This window comes from Pogoniulus pusillus, chromosome 40 (assembly GCF_015220805.1).
Source record: "Pogoniulus pusillus isolate bPogPus1 chromosome 40, bPogPus1.pri, whole genome shotgun sequence".
Lineage (NCBI taxonomy): Eukaryota > Metazoa > Chordata > Aves > Piciformes > Lybiidae > Pogoniulus > Pogoniulus pusillus.
The window spans coordinates 2,014,472-2,028,886 of record NC_087303.1 but is presented as its reverse complement, the minus strand read 5'-3'; the positions used below and the strand labels follow the sequence as shown (position 1 = coordinate 2,028,886).

Genomic DNA, 14,415 nt, shown 5'->3' with positions numbered 1-14,415 from the left:
CTCGAGGGGAGGGCAAACAACGAGGGGGGAGGCTGAGGGAGAAGCTGAGGAGCTGAGGCTGTGGAGGAGGCTCAGGAGAGGAGGCTGTGGGGGAAGCTCAGGAGCTGAGGCTGTGAGGGAAGCTCAGGAGCTGAGGCTGTGGGGGAGGCTCAGGAGCAGAGGCTGTGAGGGAAGCTCAGGAGCTGAGGCTGAGGGAGGCTCAGGAGCTGAGGCTGTGAGGGAAGCTCAGGAGCTGAGGCTGTGGAGGAGGCTCAGGAGCAGAGGCTGTGGGGGAGGCTCAGGAGCTGAGGCTGTGGGGGAGGCTCAGGAGCTGAGGCTGTGGGGGAAGCTCAGGAGCTGAGGCTGTGAGGGAAGCTCAGGAGCTGAGGCTGTGGGGGAGGCTCAGGAGCAGAGGCTGTGGGGGAAGCTCAGGAGAGGAGGCTGTGAGGGAAGCTTAGGAGCTGAGGCTGTGGGGGAGGCTCAGGAGCTGAGGCTGTGGGGGAAGCTCAGGAGCTGAGGCTGTGGAGGAGGCTCAGGAGCAGAGGCTGTGGGGGAAGCTGAGGGAGTCAGTTGCAGAGCTGTGGGAGCTGGGAGCCACTCTGCCAGAGCAGAAGGAAATGCCAAGCTCCCAGAAAAGCCTCTCCAGCTGCCCTCCTTCAGAGCCAGAGCTGAGGAAGCTCCCTGCTGGCCCCAGGTGGCTCCTGGCCATCCTGGCCTGGGATTCATCATCCTGAGGGTGCTGAGAGCCTGCCCCAGGCTGCCCAGAGAAGTGGCAGCTGCCCCATCCCTGGCACCACTGCAGCTCAGGCTGCTTGGGGCTCTGAGCAACCTGCTCTGGTTGGGGCTGTCCCTGCTGACTGCAGGGGAGGTTGGATTGAGCTTTAGAGGTCCCTTCCAACCCAAACCAGCCTGGGAGTCCACGACCTGCTCTGAGCTGCCTCAGCCAGCCCAGACCCAGAGCAGGCAGCTCTCAGGGCTTCCTTCCAGCTCCCATCTGCTGGAGCCCTGAAGCTGTCTCCAGCTCCCAGCTCAGCTCCCATCTGCTGGAGCCCTGAAGCTGTCTCCAGCTCCTGCAGGGAGCGTAGGCAGCAGGGAAGAGCCCTCCAGGGAAGGCAGACAGCTTGTGCCAGCCCTCTGGCTTCCAAAGGAGATGAAAGGGATTCCAGGGCTGGCTCTGCTCCGGAGAGAGCACCGAGATGAGATTCTGCCTTTTCAAGCCTTCATTCACCAGCAGCACTGAATGAGTCCAGCAGCACCAGGAGCTGCAAAACCTCCTTCAAGGAGAAATAAAAGAAAACCCAAACCCAAAGCACTGCCCTGAAGCGTGAGGAGAGCTGGAGAGGGGCTGAGGGCAAAGCAAACCTGAGGCTTCCTGGCATCCTGGGCTGGCTGAGGAGCAGTGTGGGCAGCAGGAGCAGGGAGGTTCTTGTGCCCCTGTGCTCAGCACTGCTCAGGCCACCCCTGCAGGGCTGTGTCCAGCTCTGGGCTCCTCCATTGCAGAGAGATGCTGAGGTGCTGGCAGGTGCCCAGAGCAGGGCAGCAAGGCTGGGGAGGGGCCTGGAGCACAGCCCTGTGAGGAGAGGCTGAGGGAGCTGGGGGGGTGCAGCCTGCAGCAGAGGAGGCTCAGGGCAGAGCTGATTGCTGCCTGCAGCTGCCTGCAGGGAGGCTGTAGCCAGCTGGGGTTGGGCTCTGCTGCCAGGCAGCTATGGCCAGAAGAAGGGACCCAGGCTGAAGCTGTGGCAGGGCAGGGTCAGGCTGGATGTGAGGAGGAAGTTGTTGGCAGAGAGAGTGATTGGCACTGGAATGGGCTGCCCAGGGAGGTGGTGCAGTGCCCATGGCTGGAGGTGCTGAGGCCAAGCCTGGCTGGGGCACTGAGTGCCATGGTGTGGTTGGTTGGGCAGGGCTGGGTGCCAGGCTGGGCTGGGGGAGCTTGGAGCTCTCTGCCAGCCTGCTGGGTTCTGATTCCCTGCGTGGTGAGCAGAGAGTGTTTGGGTCTCAGGTCAGGAGGGAAGGGACCTGAGCAAGAAGAGCTGAGCAGAGAGCATGAGGAAAAGCAACCTCTGGGTGTGTTCTGCCCCAAGCCACACAGCCAAAGCAGCTGGTGCAGATGCCAGCGTGCCCACAGGATGGTGCCAGCCACTCACTGACAGCAGAGTCACAGAAAGGGTTGGGTGGGAAGGGAGCTCCAGGATCAGGCAGTGCTAAACCTCCCTGTTAGGGGGCTGGGACAGCACCCAGCAGCACAGGGCTGCTCAGGGACTCATCCAGCCTGGTCCTGAGCACCTCCCTGGGCAACCTCTGCCAGGGTCTCACCACCCTCCTCCTGGCACTGGAAGGTTGCTCTGAGGTCTCCCTGGAGCCTTCTCCAGGCTGAACAGCTCCAACTCTCCCAAGCCTGTCCCCACAGGGAGGTTCTCCAACCCTTTGATCATCTTCATGGCCTCTTCTGGACCTGCTCCAGCAGCTCCAGGTCCTTGCTCTGGGGCTCCAGAGCTGGATGCAGGACTCCAGGTGGGATCTCTGAAGAGCAGAGCAGGGGTACAGGGTCTGGGTGTTGGATTTGGGTGCAGGCATTTGGGTGCAGGGTGTGGCTGTAGGACCTGGGTGCAGGCATTTAGGTGCAGGATCTGAGTGCAGGGATTTGGTTGCAGGGTTTGGGTGCAGGGTCTGGGTGCAGGGATTTGGGGGCAGGGGTTTGGGGGCAGGGGTCTGGGGGCAGGGGGCAGGACTGGGAGGCAGAGTTTGGCCTTTGTGTGCATTCCTCACCCAGGCACCACCCAAGCCCACCCCTCAGGCAGCACCTAGGGAGCTACAGAAGCCCTCCAGCCCTCTGATCATCTTCGTGACCTCCCCTGCACCCACTCCAGCAGGTCCCTGCCCCTCTTGTGCTCTGCTGAGACCTGCAGCCAGCACAAAGCCACACTCAGCCCTCTCCCACCCCCACCCCAGTGGCAGTGCTGCCTCTCAGGAGGGTCTTGGTGGACACAAACTCTGAGTGCAGGAGTCAAAACCTTTTATTACCTCCTGGGTGCTGTGCTGCAGCCCCCGGGGGAAGCTTTGCCTTTACCCAAGCAGCCCTGCAGGAGGAGCCCAAGCCCTGGAGCCGCCCAAGGAGAACGAAAGGGGTTGGCTGCTCCTCCTCCTGTCTTCTGGCAAAGAGAGGAGGCCTGGGAACCAGCACAGGGAGGGAAGGAGGGTTGGGGGGGTGAGAAAAAGAACAGAGCCAAGAGCCACTGCCACTGAAAGCCCACCAGGTCGATGGCACTTCCCCTGGCAGTGCCAAATGTCCCTTCCTCTGGGCACACTGCTGCTGCCAAGGCTTCTCAGGGTGCCAGCTGAGGAGAGGGGGCAGCCAAGAGGGCAGGGAGAAGAGAACAAATTTCTCCTCCTCCCAGAAAGGAGAGAGCCTGAAGCTGCTGCAGCACACTCAGGCTGCTTGGAGGGAGTTAAGATCTTCTCAGAGCTCATCTGAATCCCCTCCCAGGCCTCTCTCCTTCAGCTTAGAGCCAATTTCTTAGCGTCTGGGGTCCACTTCTGAGGCCTCTTGACTCGGGGGGGGGACATTTCTGAAGCACTCCTGGATTTGAAGGGATCCATTTCTGGAGCCTCCTGGCTTTGGGGTGAGTCCATTTCTGGAGCCTCTTGCTCCCTGGCAAGGCAGAGCCATGTCCAAGCTGCTACCTCCACCTCTTCCCTCCAGGGTTGCCTGCACTGCTCTGCCCTTTACAGGCTCTGAACTCCCTACTTTGCTTCTTCATACTCTTGAGAGGGGTCCAAGGCTGGGCCAGGAATCATCACAGTCTGCAAAAGCAAGGAACAAAATGAAGGTGACACAGAGCAGCTCCAAGTGGCTGCCACTGGAGCTCCCCATGGCACAGAGCAGGGGGTGCAGGCAATGCCAAGGGCTGGTACAAGAAGGTGCCCAAGGTGACAGCAGCACAGGAGGGGACTCAGATGCTTGTACTGCACTCTGGTTGTCCTCTCTTTCCTCTCCAGGACCTGGGTTTAGCACCACTGCAGCCAGGCTGGGTACAGGGAGCAGTGATTCCCATACCCACCCCCCCAAAACTGTCACCAAGGAGCCAAACTGTCCCCAAAGCCTTCCCCTGCAGCTCCCAGGAGCCAGAGGCTGGAATTAAAACCACAACCAAATAAGTCTGCATCCCAAAATCCCAGCATGGTGAGGCGGGAAGGGAGCTCTGGAGCTCAGCCAGGCCAAGCCCAGCCCTGCCCCAGCAGGGCACCCCCAGCAGCTTGCCCAGCAGCACAGTGCCCAGGGGGAGCTCTGCACACAAGGAGACTCCACAGCCTCTCTGGGCAGCCTGCTCCAGGGCTCTGCACCCTCACACCAAACAACTTTCTCCTGCTCAGATGGAGCCTCCTGGGTGCCAGTTTGTGCTCCTTGTGCTGTCCCTGGGCACCACTGAGCAGAGTCTGGTCCCAGCCTCTTGCCCCCCAGGCTTTATCTCTTGCTGAGCACTGCTCAGCTGCCCTCTGGGGCTGCTCCTCTGCAGGCTCTCAGCCTTTGCTCCTCTCATTGCTGCTCCAGGCCCCTCAGCAGCTCTGCAGCCTCCCCTGGGCTCTCTCCAGCTGTTTCTTGCCCCTCCTGAACTGGGGGGAGCTCAGAACCGATCTGCTCCAGGCCCTCCCCTCACAGGCAGCTCAGCTTTGCTCTGACCCAACCTTCCCCCTCTGCTTCAGCCAGCCCCAGGCCCGCCCCGGGGGCTTTACCTTGACGATTGGCTGCTTGGGGGGCGCCCAGGCCGGCAGGATCTTGCCGTGCATCCTCCAGGTGCCGTAGGGGTTGGCCAAGTACCGCTCGAACACGACATACTCCAGCGCGTCCCGGGGGGCCTGCTCCTCCCCGTACATCAGCCGCCCGAAGCGGTCATAGATGGCCAGAACCTGCGGGCACGGCCCCGGCACCGCCGTGGGGGAGCGGCAAAGGGGGGGCGGGGGCAGAGGCGGGGCGGGGAGCGCGGCAAAGGGGGTGGGGGAGCGGCGGCAGAGGCGAGGGGGGGGCAACTGGCAAGGGGAGGGGAGGGGGCAACCGGCAAGGGGAGGGGGAGGGGAGGGGGCAACCGGCAAGGGGAGGGGGAGGGGAGGGGGCAACCGGCAAGGGGAGGGGGAGGGGAGGGGGCAACCGGCAAGGGGAGGGGGAGGGGAGGGGGCAACCGGCAAGGGGAGGGGGAGGGGGCAACCGGCAAGGGGAGGGGGAGGGGAGGGGGCAACCGGCAAGGGGAGGGGGAGGGGAGGGGGCAACCGGCAAGGGGAGGGGGGGGAGGGGGCAACCGGCAAGGGGAGGGGGAGGGGAGGGGGCAACCGGCAAGGGGAGGGGGAGGGGAGGGGGCAACCGGCAAGGGGAGGGGGAGGGGAGGGGGCAACCGGCAAGGGGAGGGGGAGGGGAGGGGGCAACCGGCAAGGGGAGGGGGAGGGGGAGGGGCAGGGCTGTACCTGCCGCGTGTGCATCCTGACTGTGACCTGGCCGTAGAGGTTGCCCCTGTTGACGATGCTGTCACAGCGCAGGTGAACCACTCTGGGAGGCTCCAGGGACTCCACGAAGCTCCACCTGATGGTCTTGTACCTGTTGCCTCGGACCATGTCCTGCAGGGAACAGAAGGCAAGAGGATGTGAGGGGAGGGAAGGGTGAAATTGCTGACAGTGAGGGTGGGCAGAGACCCTGGCACAGGTTGAGGGTGCTGAGACCCTGGCACAGGTTGAGGGTGCTGAGACCCTGGCACAGGTTGAGGGTGCTGAGACCCTGGCACAGGTTGAGGGTGCTGAGACCCTGGCACAGGTTGAGGGTGCTGAGACCCTGGCACAGGTTGAGGGTGCTGAGACCCTGGCACAGGTTTGCTCAGGGAGGTTGTGGAGCACAGAAGCACCCAATGTGATCTTTGATCACATTGGGTGCTTCTGTGCTCCACAACCTCCCTGGAGGTGTTCAAAGCCAGGCTGGATAAGGCCTTGGGCACCCTGGGCTGGTGAGAGGTGTTCCTGCCCATGGCAGGGTGTTGGCACTGGCTGAGCTTGAAGGTCCCTTCCAACCCAAGCCACCCTCTGAAGGACAAATCAACTCTGCACACAATGAAGGATTTATCTTCTGGGTATCTCCTCATATGCAACAGGACAAGAAATGGCCTCAGGTTGCACCAAGAGAGGCTCAGGTTGGAGAGAAGGAAAAAGTCACTCTCTGAAAGGGTCACCAGAGGGAGGTGGTGGAGTCCCCAGCCCTGGAGGTGCTTCAGAGCCCCCTGGATGTGATGCTGAGGGCTGTGGTTTGGTGGCAGTGGTGGGACCCTGAGCTGTAGGTTAGGTTTGATGCCCTCCAAGGTCTCTGCCACCCAGTTCCATGGCTCTATTTATTCCTTAGCTCCTCCTTTCCCACCCAGTTGTGTTTTCACTGCATCCAAGAGGCAGCCAACGAGGTTTAGAGATGCTTCAAGAGCCTGGAGGAGGTCAGGTCCAGCCAGGTGGACACTCACCGGGTAGCAGCGCTCCGTGACCAGGGAGTGAAGCTTCTGCTTGTTAAAGCTGCAAGTGAAAGAGGCCAGAGTGAGGCCAGAGCCAGGCAAACACAGCCCAAGAGCTCTGCTCACAAGGACACAGAGCTGCTGGAGTGACACCAGAGGAGGCCACAAAGATGAGCCCAGGGCTGGAGCAGCTCTGCTGTGAGCACAGGCTGAGGGAGCTGGGGAGGAGAAGGCTCCAGGGGCAGCTGAGAGCTGCTGCCAGTGCCTGAAGGGAGCCTGCAGGGAGGCTGCAGAGAGACTTCTGCTGAGGGGGTCTGGAGCCAGCCCAAGGGGGAATGGTTTGGAGCTGAGGCAGAGCAGGCTGAGAGTGGAGCTGAGGCAGAAGCTGAGTGTGAGGGTGGTGAGAGCCTGGCCCAGGCTGCCCAGGGAGGCTGTGGCTGCCTCCTGCCTGGGGGTGTTGAGGGCCAGGTTGGATGAGGCCTTAAGCAACCAGGGCTGGTTGGAGCAGATGATCTCTGAGCTCCCTTCCAGTCTGGGATTCTGTGGTCCTAAGAATTTCCTCTTCCTAGAAGCCACCAAAGCTGAGTGGCAAAGCAGAACAAGCTGTGACCTCAGCACGAGGTCAGCTTGAGAGGTCTTCAAGGCGAGGCACAAGGACACCACCCTCCTGGAAGCTGCTCTGCCCTAAATGCCTGCCTGCTGTTTGGAGCTGGGAGCAGGGAGGCTGTGGTTTGGAAAGCTGCTCTGTTCCTGGAAAGTGGAGTGAGGCAGAGGAGCCTCAGCTGCCAGCCAAGCAACTGCCTGCAGCTGAGCAGCACCAGCCACCCACTCACTGCTGAGAGAGCAGAGCTGCAGCAGCTCCAGCTCCTGCCTGCAGGCCAGGGCAGGATGGGATCCTCTGCAGCCTGCTTTTCATGATCAGCAGCAAGGAAGTTCTGAGCAAAATCTCCTCCTAGGAATGGGGTGAAGAGCAGGAAGAGATCGAGAGCTGCTTGCAGAGGTCACCAGAGAATGGCTCAGGCCGGAAGGGGGCTCAGAGATCTTCTCTTCCAACTCCCCTGCCACAGGCAGGGACAGCTCTCAGCTAGGCTCAGCAGCCTCATGCTGAAGAACTTCTTCCTATCACCCAGGCTGACTCTCCCCATTTCCAGCTTTGCTCCATCCCCCCCCAGTCCCATCACTGCCTGACAGCCTAAAATGTCCCTCCCCAGCCTTCTTGTGCAGCCTCTGAGCTAACTCCACCACATCACCCAGCCCATGGCAGTGAAGGGCTCAGGCTGGAAGGGACCTCAGGGATCAGAGAATCAGGCAGGGCTGGAAGGGACCACAAAAATCATCTGCTCCAACCTCCCCACCACGGGCAGGGACAGCTCTCAGCTAGGCTCAGATGCTCCAGGCCTCATCCAGCCTGGCCCTCAACACCCCCCAGGCAGGAAACAGCATCAGCCTCCCTGGGCAGCCTGGGCCAGGCTCTCACCACCCTCACACTCCACAACTCCTTCCTCAGCTCCACTCTCAGCCTGCTCTGTCTCAGCTCCAAACCATTCCCCCTTGGGCTGGCTCCAGGCCCTCTCAGCAAAAGTCTCTCTGCAGCCTCCCTGCAGGCTCCCTTCAGGCACTGGCAGCAGCTCTCAGCTGCCCCTGGAGCCTTCTCCTCTGGAGGCTGCACCCCCCCAGCTCCCTCAGCCTGTGCTCAGAGCAGAGCTGCTCCAGCCCTGGGCTCACCTTTGTGGTGCACGGATTAGAAAGCCAAGGAAGAGAAGCAGAACAAGAGCAGCAAAGCCAAGCAGGCCCCACACAACCCCAGGGGCCAGAGAAGAGCTCTTACTTGGTGAGGCAATTGTGAGCTTCAATAAAGATCTGCTGAGCTTGCTCTGGGAAGGTCTTGGTGCTGAAATCTGGATCATGATCTTTGATCTTCCTCAGCCTGAAAAGACAAGGGAAGGTTCTGGTAAGTAAAGAGTAACCTGGAACCACCTTGCAGGTTTCAAATGATGACAAAAGGTCTTGTCCAGCTTTTAGCAGGCAGGAACTGAGAGAAGAGAGCACCTTCATGTGCTCCTAAAACAGTCACAGGGCTGCAAACACAAAGAATCCTCAGCAAAGGTCCTGCTGCCCCCAGCACAAGGGCATGGAGCTGCTGGAGTGGGTGCAGGGGAGGCCATGAAGATGATCAGAGGGCTGGAGAGCCTCTGTAGCTCCTTAGGTGCTGCCTGAGAGGTGGGCTTGGGTGTGCCTGGGTGAGGAATGCACACAAGGGCTAAATTCTGCCTCCCAGTCCTGCATCTACATCCTACAGCCAGGCCCTGCACCCAAATCCCACACCCCCGTTCTGCTGAGATCCCACCTGGAGCACTGCATCCAGCTCTGGAGTCCCCAGCACAAGGACCTGGAGCTGCTGGAGCAGGTCCAGAGGAGGCCACAAAAATGATCAGAGGGTTGAAGAACCTCTGCTGTGGGGACAGGCTGGGAGAGTTGAGGCTGTTCAGGATGGAGAGAAGGCTCCAGAGCAACCTTCCAGTGCCTGAAGGGGCTGCAGGAGAGCTGGAGAGGGACTGGTGAGAAGAGCTGGGAGTGCCAGGAGGAGGAACAAGCTGGGAGAGGGGAATCAGAGTGGAGATGAGGAAGAACTTGTTGAGGGTGAGGAGACCCTGGCACAGGTTGAGGGTGGTGAGACCCTGGCACAGGTTTGCTCAGGGAGGTTGTGGAGCACAGAAGCACAGAATGTGATCAAAGATCACATTCTGTGCTTCTGTGCTCCACAACCTCCCTGGAGATGTTCAGGACCAGGCTGGATGAGGCCCTGAGCAGCCTGGGCTGGTGAGAGCTGGCAGGAGACTGGAATTGGTTGACCTTGAAGGTCTAACCCAAGCCCTGCCATGAATCTCTGAGCCCAACACCACCACAGGACACGGTTCAGTGGCCAAAGTGCTCTCTCCACAGGGCTTCTGAAGCACCTTCTGCCCACCCTCCCCATCCTGCCAGTCCAGGCTGACTTCTCCTCAAAGCAGGCATGGGATCAGCTTCCAATCCTTCCAACCCAACCCATTCTGGGAGTCTCTGACCGGCTCTCCAAGCTCAGGCCCAGCCCAGAGCAGCACTCACGCCAGCTGGGAGGCAGCACTTTGCTTCAGCTTCTGCATCCTCTGCTTCAGCCCATCCTTGGACAGAGAGGTCAGACGAGCATCACCCTCAGGAGGCACATAAGGGTCGATGATGTCAGCTGCAGGAGAGAGCAAGGTCAGGAGGGGGCTCCAAAACAGCAACAGGAAAGGAAGGAGGAGGCAGGGCCCTGGCTGCTGGTGGCTGGAGAAGCAACACTGCTCCCTGCCAGGCTAACACAGCACTGCCTGCTGCCTGCTCTCCTCTGCCACACGGCCCAGGGGAGGAGGAGAAGCCACACTCAGAACACAACAGAACTGTTTGTGTTGGAAAAGCTCTCTGAGATCCCCGAGTCCAGCAACCCAACCCCACCATGGCCACAGGGGTCATGAGGACTCCACCACCTCCCCAGGCAGCCTCTGCCAATCCCTCACCACTCTTGCAGGAGGGAAATTGTTCCTCATTGCCAACCTAAAACCTGCCCTGCTGCAAGCCTGAGGCCATTTCCTCTCCCTCTATCACCTGCTCCTAGGGAGCAGAGCCCAACCTCAGCTCTTTCCTTCACCACTCTTGCAGGAGGGAAATTGTTCCTCATGGCCAACCTAAAACCTGCCCTGCTGCAAACCTGGGGTCATTTCCTCTCCCTCTATCACCTGCTCCTAGGGAGCTGAGCCCAACCAAGCTCAGCTCTTCCCTGGGCAGCCTCTGCCAATCCCTCACCACTCTTGCAGGAGGGAAATTGTTGCTCATGGCCAACCTAAAACCTGCCCTGCTGCAAGCCTGAGGCCATTTCCTCTCCCTCTATCACCTGCTCCTAGGGAGCTGAGCCCAACCAAGCTCAGCTCTTCTCTGGGCAGCCTCTACCAATCCCTCACCACTCTTGCAGGAGGGAAATTGTTCCTCATTGCCAACCTAAAACCTGCCCTGCTGCAAACCTGAGGCCATTTCCTCTCCCTCTATCACCTGCTCCTAGGGAGCTGAGCCCAACCCCAGCTCACTGCAGCCTCCTTTCAGGGAGCTGTAGAGAGCAACGAGGACTCCTCCAGCCTAACCACCTCCAGCTCCCTCAGCTGCTCCTCTCCTCCAGCCCTTTCCTCAGTTTTCCTGCCCACTCAGGAGCAGGGCAAGCAAACTCCTCCTTGTGCATGCCCCTAAGGGCCAACATCTTGACAGGCTCCCGAGGCAAAGCAGGGCAGCTGCTGCCCCTCCCCAGGAGGCAGAGCATGGCACTGAGTTTACTGCAGACAGACATTTGCTGCCACCAGGGCTTTAACTGTCACAGAATGGGTTAGGTTGGAAGGGACCTCAAAGCTCAGCCAGTTCCAACCCCCCCACCATAAGCAGGGACACCTCCCACTAGAACAGGTCACTCAAAGCCTCATCCAAGCTGGTCCTGAGCACCTCCAGGGAGGTTGTGGAGCACAGAAGCACCCAATGTGATCAAAGATCACATTGGGTGCTTCTGTGCTCCACAACCACCCTGGGAAACCTGTGCCAGGCTCTCACCTCCCTCAACCTGTGCCAGTCTCTCACATCCAGTTTCCATCTCCCCCTCTGCCATTCTAAACCCATTCCTCCTCCTGGCATTCCAAGCTCTTACCAACAGTCCCCCCCCCTCAGCCCTCAAGAGGAGCCCCAAGGCAGCTCCCCAGCACCTGTGCAGGCCAAGTAGAAGGTCCTCTCCATACGTTCCTCAGGAAAGATGAGGCCTGAGGATCTGAGCCTCTGCTCCTTCTGCTCTGGGGTCAGCTCCCTGGCCCACTCTGGGAGAGAGTAGTGCTTCTTCTTCGTCCTCACTGGGACAATGAGACAGCCTGGGGCAGCTCCAGCAGGACGCAGCACAGAGGCTGCAGCCTAAGGGAGAGGAGTCCTAGAATCAGCCAGGCTGGCAGAGAGCTCCAAGCTCCCCCAGCCCAGCCTGGCACCCAGCCCTGCCCAACCAACCACACCATGGCACTCAGTGCCCCAGCCAGGCTTGGCCTCAACACCTCCAGCCATGGGCACTGCACTGGGGCTGTGAGAGAGGTTCCTCCCACCTGCCTTCTGAGGGCACCAAGTGGAGCCCAAGGAGGCTACCAACAAGGGGAACCTAGGGAGGCTCACCCAAGGTGGGAAGAGAGCTCCAAGCTCCCCCAGCCCAGCCTGGCACCCAGCCCTGCCTGGCACCCAGCCCTGCCCAACCAACCACACCATGGCACTCAGTGCCCCCAGCCAGGCTTGGCTGCAACACCTCCAGCCATGGGCACTGCACCACCTCCCTGGGCAGCCCATTCCAGTGCCAATCACTCTCTCTGCCAGGAACTTCCTCCTCACATCCAGCCTCAACCTGCCCTGCCACAGCTTCAGCCTGGGTCCTCTTCTTCTGGTGCTGTCTGCCTGGCAGCAGAGCCCAACCCCACCTGGCTACAGCCTCCCTGCAGGCAGCTGCAGGCAGCAATCAGCTCTGCCCTGAGCCTCCTCTGCTGCAGGCTGCACCCCCCCAGCTCCCTCAGCCTCTCCTCACAGGGCTGTGCTCCAGGCCCCTCCCCAGCCTTGCTGCCCTGCTCTGGGCACCTGCCAGCACCTCAGCAGCTCTCTGCAATGGAGGAGCCCAGAGCTGGGCACAGCACTGCAGGGGTGGCCTGAGCAGTGCTGAGCACAGGGGCACAAGAACCTCCCTGCTCCTGCTGCCCACACTGCTCCTCAGCCAGCCCAGGCTGCCATTGGCTCTGCTGCCCACCTGGGCACTGCTGCCCAGGTCTCCCCCAGCCCCAACTCCTGAGGCTCTCCTCTCAGGGAGGTGTTCACCTTCCACACTGCCCCCACAGCTCTCATCCTCACCACCGTCCCTCAGGCTCCCCCAGCCCTCCAGACCCCCACGACCCCTCCGCTCCCCACAGCCTCTCCTCCCCCCTGTCCCCCCATGTCCCCTCAGCCCCCCCAGGGCTCCTCAGCCCCCCCACGTCCCCTCCGCTCCTCCGAGGTCACTCAGTCCCCTCACGCCCTCTGTGCCTCCCCCAGACCCTCACGACCCCTCAGCTCCCCACAGCCTCTCCTCCCCACCCTGTCCCCCCCTGTCCCCTCAGCCCCCCCACGTCCCCTCGGCCCCCCCAGGCCCTCACCTTCCACAGGGGCCTCAGGCCCAGGCGCCCCACGCCCGCCCTGCCGCCGGCCGCCATCTTTGCCCGCCGCGGCGCCTGCCGGGAGGTACGGCAGGGGCGGAGCCTGAGCGGCGGGGGCGCGCGCGCCGGTGCCGTCGGGGGGGGACCGGGGGGGAGGGGGAGGGGGGCGGAGGGGGCGTGGCCGGCGTGAGCTCGCGCCGCGGGCGGCGAGTGGAAAATTCCACGCGCTGCGGCGGGGGGGCGGAGCCTGTGCGCTGGCTCCGCCCCCTGGCCGTGCGCGCGCGGGCGCGCCCAGCTCGGCTCCGCCCCTCCCCTCCCCGCGGCTGCCGAGCCGGGAGGGGGAGCCTGGAGCGGGGCTGGGGGCGCTGGGGACGGAGCCGAGGGGCGCTGAGGAGTGGGGGTGCGGGAGCTGCCCCTCAGGCGTGTGCCATGAGGGACCCCCGGGTGGGGTCTGCTGCGGGGGGGTGCAGCCGAGGGGCGCTGAGGAGTGGGGGTGCGGGAGCTGCCCCTGAGGCGTGTGCCATGAGGGACCCCCGGGTGGGGTCTGCTGCGGGGGGTTGCAGGCGAGGGGCGCTGAGGAGTGGGGTGCGGGAGCTGCCCCTGAGGCGTGTGCCATGAGGGACCCCCGGGTGGGGTCTGCTGCGGGGGTGCTGGGCTCGGCTGAGTCCTTTGGGGCTGCAGGGACAACACCCCCCAGGGACATGCGCTGCCCCCCCCTCACCCCAGTGGGGTCTCTCCTGAGGCATGCGCGACAAGCGAGGGCACTACGGTGTCAGGACCTCCGTGAAGTGGGTGCTGGGGGGGGCCGTCAGCCTCAGCCATGTCCCTCGGAGCTGCAGGGACACCCCCTCCCAAGGAGCTGTCAGCCCTGAGCCGTGTGCGCCAAGCAAGGGACCTCCGCGGAGGGGGTGCCTGGGGGGGTGTCAGGCTGAGCCATATCCCCCGGAGCTGCGGGGACCCCTTCCCTCCGCACCTCAGCGCCGCTCCTGCTGCCTTTGGTGTGGCAGCAGGGGGTGAAGGAGGCCTCCGAGATGCGGACCCCATCCAAACGTTCCCCCACCCCACCCCCCCCTCAGCCTGGCACGCTGGGATGAAGCAGTTTTAGCCGGGGGTGGGAGGGGCAGGAGGGTCTGAGAGTGCAGCACTGATGCCATGAAGCAAACCACCCTCATCCCAAAACTCCTTCCCTTTGAAATTCCAGCTCTGGCTGCCTCAGACACACCCTAGGGATGCTCAGCACCCACCCACCCGCTGCAGGGGGAGGGCTTGGACCATCTTCCAAGCCCCGGAGGCAAACACCTCCGCGGGGAAGGAGGGGACGCGAACCCCGGGGGTGGTCCCCGTGGGAGCCGGGGTTGAGGGGACTTGGGGCGGGGAACGGAGGCTCGGGAGGCTCCGCTCGCCGCCGGGTCTGGCCGTGGTCCCGGTTTGCTCTGGGGCTGTTGATCTTGGCGAGGAGGAAGCGTTGCTCCACCGGACAGCTGGTTAATGTGTAGTGACGGCTCCGCTGTGCCCGAGACCGTTGATCCCGGCCCACGCTGTTATCTGCGCCGCCGGGAGCGGGATGAGCCGGGAGCGGCTTCCCTGGGGCTTCGCTTAGGGGGAGCGAGGTTGGAGCACCGAGGAGGGGGGAGCCAAGCACCCATGGGTGGAGAGATTGAATCTGCATCACAGCAACAGCTCGGAAAGCCTGGAGGGATGCTCGCCCGGGCTCAGAAGTAGGAGAGGGAGGGCTCCTCCTGGCCGCTCCGCTGGCAGGA

The 14,415-nt window shown here is 62.4% G+C and overlaps 1 protein-coding gene across 1 annotated transcript; it reads right to left on the bottom strand.

Moving 5' to 3' along the window:
- Positions 1–2,975: 2,975 nt before the first annotated feature.
- On the bottom strand, positions 2,976–12,761 carry MRPL45 (mitochondrial ribosomal protein L45). The gene is made up of 8 exons (XM_064174692.1): positions 12,656–12,761; positions 11,210–11,408; positions 9,558–9,675; positions 8,281–8,379; positions 6,465–6,513; positions 5,434–5,583; positions 4,711–4,884; positions 2,976–3,780 (listed from the first exon to the last, which is right to left on the bottom strand). Exons 1-8 carry the CDS (start codon positions 12,710–12,712, stop codon positions 3,721–3,723), a joined length of 906 nt encoding a protein of 301 aa, XP_064030762.1. The 5' UTR covers positions 12,713–12,761; the 3' UTR covers positions 2,976–3,720.
- Between the last annotated feature and the right edge of the window lie 1,654 nt (positions 12,762–14,415).

Coding starts and splice junctions, on each gene's coding strand:
- MRPL45 (XM_064174692.1), bottom strand. CDS start 12,712: ATGGCGGCCGGCGGCAGGGCGGGCGTGGGGCGCCTGGGCCTGAGGCCC. Junction 11,409..12,655: donor GCCTGAGGCCCCTGTGGAAG/GTGAGGGCCTGG, acceptor CCTCTCCCTTAG/GCTGCAGCCTCTGTGCTGCG. Junction 9,676..11,209: donor CTTCTACTTGGCCTGCACAG/GTGCTGGGGAGC, acceptor TCTCTCCTGCAG/CTGACATCATCGACCCTTAT.